Consider the following 3639-nt stretch of genomic DNA (forward strand, 5'->3'; position numbering starts at 1 on the left):
TAGCTCATTTGGTATACTATGGTAAATTTTTTGTGGTTTGATGGTAAATTTGATTGTGATATAATTTGCTAAAAGCTAGTTTAGCCTCAGTTTCCTATTTGACTATCAAATTGAGGGCAAGGTAAGTAGCGAATGAATAAATGTTTGAAATCACATTAACGAGCATGACTAATGTTTGACTTGAATAAACTTTATAACATTCAAGCCAATTATAATTGATCAAACAAAATCAAAACGATTTCGAAATTCGAGGAAACATCAGGAATACCATTTCAAGTGGTAACAAACATTCCACACTTTCAAGTAGTATTGTATAAGATTTTTAAAGCCAATTATTCCAAGATAGTATGAAGCCAATATCCAATCAAACAATAAATAAGTTAATTTTATTTAATTAAATGATGTAAAAGCATTGAAATAGTCTTTGACCAAATAACCTACCAAAACGAAAGTCGCCCGACCCGACATCGCGTGGAAGCCAAACATTTTTCATTTTACCCATTTAGACGTAACCGGGTCCGGGTTACCGGGTCAAGCTTTGGAGTCGCCTATAAATACAATCCTCTCATTTCTCCTTCTCACAAATCACAATCTCTCCCAATATTTTTCATTTCACACACGCAAAAAGCGACCTCAAAAACCATTTAATTAATCATGGTGCAGCTGAAGAAGAAACTTTCCGGCAAAATGAGACTCAAATACACTCCTCCCTACGCCGGCGCCGGAGACATGCCTGAACCGGATATGTTCGTCCTCACCTCCGCCGGTCAGCGGATTCCGGCGCACTCTAAGATTTTGGTAAATTCACTCTCTGATCTTCAATTTTGTGTCGATTCATCAGCTTAATTCATTTCTATTTGTGTGTTTTGATCATTTTCCACTTCATTTGAATTCGATTTGAATTCCAGAGCTTTCAATTTTAATACAAATCTCTGTTTTTCGATCGGAATTGTTAAATTGTGTAATTTTTATTAGTAATTGGGGAAATTTGCAGGCATCGGCATCGGCAGTGCTGGAGAGCATAATCGAGAGGCCGGAGAAGCACCGGAGCAGTGAACGGAAAATCACGATCTCCGGCGTACCGTACGACGCCGTCCATGTCTTCCTCCAGTTTCTCTATTTCAATAAGTAAGTTTGTTGTTCTAATCAACAGATGTATGTTTTTCCAGTTTTTTATTCAAAAAGCTATTCCAGCTCTCAAGCAATAAAAATGTTTAAATTGGACCAATTAAAGTAGCACAAAAAATAACTTTCACATCCGCCGTCCATTTCACAACCTACTCGACACGTGGCTTATTTTCCGCGTTCTCAGTTGGTGGATCGTAGATATTTTATTGATTCGAGTTACTGTTTTGGTAGGCGCGGCGATTTACAGAGTTTTCCAACATCACAGGAACTTGTAATTCTGTCAAAACTGTATTTACTAAATTGCCCTTCCGGTGTGGTTTTTTTTCAGGTGCAGCGATGAGCATATGGAGAGCTATGGAATCCACCTCTTAGCCTTGTCGCATGTCTACTCTGTGCAGCAGCTGAAGCAGATATGCACAAGAGGTTTAGCTAAGCGATTGAGCGTGGAAAACGTGGTTGATGTGCTTCAGCTTGCAAGATTGTGCAACGCGCCGGATCTCTACCTCAAGTGTATGAGATTGGTGTCTGATAAATATAAAGCTGTCGAGGAGACCGAGGCGTGGAGGTTCTTGCAAGAGCATGATCCCTATCTCGAGCTTGAGATTTTACAATTCATCGATGAAACTGAATCGGTATACACCTTAACTTAAACCTTGAGCTTCTTTTATGTTGTATGTTTTGGATTCTTGATTTGATATTGATGGACTATTGTTGATTGGTGTAGAGGAAGAAGAAAACGAGGAGGCACAGGGAGGAGCAGAGCTTGTATATGCAGCTGAGCGAAGCAATGGACTGTCTCGAGCATATTTGTTCGGAGGGATGCACAAGCGTTGGCCCGTGTGACATGGACCCGAATGAGCATAAGGGCCCGTGCAGCAAGTTCTCGACCTGCCAAGGGATTCAGCTTCTGATCAAGCATTTTGGTGCTTGCAAGAAGAGGGTTAATGGTGGGTGTTCGCGTTGTTCCCGGATGTGGCAGCTATTCAAGCTGCACTCTTCGATTTGTGATCAGCCGGATGAATGCAGAGTCCCCCTCTGCAGGTAATGAGAAACATTTCTTGATCTTTCAATCTATACTTAATTGCTTGATTTAGCTAAACATTGGGGAATTCACTTGGATTAGCCAGATAGAAAGAGTCTAGTTTCTTTAGTATATATAGATTACTTTATTTGGTGAGATATGCTGAATTGCTTTACATTCTCTATGAAAAGGGAAATGAATCAAGCTGTCATTGTTGGGTTATATCTTTTTTTGATGAATCTGCCAGATATGTTCACTGATTTTAGATCAAGAATATGCCTTGCTAGATCTGATTTTGTTATTGGTTGTTAGCAGTCACATTTAATTGTCAAATAGTATGATACTTTTATAGTTTAGGTGTAGGCTATGATAATTTTAGTGGGGTTGGGATGAAATATAAGTAGGAACAAACAATTCAATTCAAATACAGCTGGTCCTACAATCAACTAAAGTTTGGTATGTTCTGTCACAGACAATTCAAGTTAAAGACTCAACAAGACAGACGAGGGAACGACCCCCGGTGGAGGCTGCTTGTGAAGAAGGTGATCTCAGCCCGAACCATCTCTTCTCTGTCCCTACCAAAGAGGAAAAGAGAGGATGAGCCCCGGATCGTGTTGCAGCCTCACGGGTCGAGGAGGAGCATCAGAGTGTAAATCAAGATCACAGCAACCATGAAACATGTGCGTTTCTTGGTTTACTTTGCCATGTAAATTTGTGGTTGAAGTGGAGTTTGTAAAAATTTGGTGGTGATGGTTGTGTGTTGTCACATAGCATCCTTTTGTTAGGCTTAGGGAAGGGGGATCGTCGAGTTTCGATCCGTAGACTTCTATGTTAAAAGATAGGAGGTCGCATTATTTGGTATCCCTGAATGTATGTCACGAGATAGAAATCTCGTTCCCCTCTTTTTTGTGTGTTGGTTGGTAGCAAATAAGTAGGAAAGGCCAACTAGTAGTAATCTTGTTTTTGGTAGTGGATGGATTGGTTTGTCAATATATCTTTGTTAAGTTATGAATTTTGTATTTGCAATTGGCTTTGATTCTTTAGTTTTGGGTTGGATTATTTTATTTGATGCTTATCTACATTAGTACAATAGTATAATACTAATATCAATTTAGTTTTTTGGGTAGTTGTTGATCGTTGAAATTAGTTCGATTGCTTTAAGATTTGAGATGAAGTTTTAGTGTGGATGACTGAAAATTTGGTTTAGGAATCGGAATTATACCTGAGATAAATATTCGATGGTTTGAGTTCACGTTACAAACGTTACTCTCATTGAAATTTGACTATATTTGATTATGCAAAATATTATTTTTAACTTGAGAAGGACTCAAGGAGTTAAATAATTGGGAGAAGGTAGAAAGTACATATATTGAAAGGGTATCTAAAATTTCAATATTGACCTAGTTCAATTCATGAGTAAATATTTGTATACCATTTATTTTAAGTGTTCATAACTGATAATGCGGATTTCTGATTTTTCTATTAAAAAT

The 3639-nt window shown here is 38.4% G+C and overlaps 1 protein-coding gene across 1 annotated transcript; it reads left to right on the forward strand.

Moving 5' to 3' along the window:
* The first annotated feature begins 588 nt into the window (after positions 1-588).
* LOC125221838 (BTB/POZ and TAZ domain-containing protein 1) lies at positions 589-3192 on the forward strand. The gene is made up of 5 exons (XM_048124167.1): positions 589-798; positions 995-1128; positions 1457-1760; positions 1853-2169; positions 2622-3192. Exons 1-5 carry the CDS (start codon positions 655-657, stop codon positions 2800-2802), a joined length of 1080 nt encoding a protein of 359 aa, XP_047980124.1. The 5' UTR covers positions 589-654; the 3' UTR covers positions 2803-3192.
* Positions 3193-3639: the final 447 nt, after the last annotated feature.

The sequence above is a fragment of the Salvia hispanica genome, chromosome 1 (genome assembly GCF_023119035.1).
Source record: "Salvia hispanica cultivar TCC Black 2014 chromosome 1, UniMelb_Shisp_WGS_1.0, whole genome shotgun sequence".
Lineage (NCBI taxonomy): Eukaryota > Viridiplantae > Streptophyta > Magnoliopsida > Lamiales > Lamiaceae > Salvia > Salvia hispanica.

Excerpts from the sequence above, each read along its gene's own strand:
- LOC125221838 (XM_048124167.1), top strand. The coding sequence starts at position 655 with ATGGTGCAGCTGAAGAAGAAACTTTCCGGCAAAATGAGACTCAAATAC. Across the intron at positions 1,129-1,456 it reads CAGTTTCTCTATTTCAATAA|GTGCAGCGATGAGCATATGG; the intron begins GTAAGTTTGTTG and ends GTTTTTTTTCAG. Across the intron at positions 1,761-1,852 it reads TCATCGATGAAACTGAATCG|AGGAAGAAGAAAACGAGGAG; the intron begins GTATACACCTTA and ends TGATTGGTGTAG.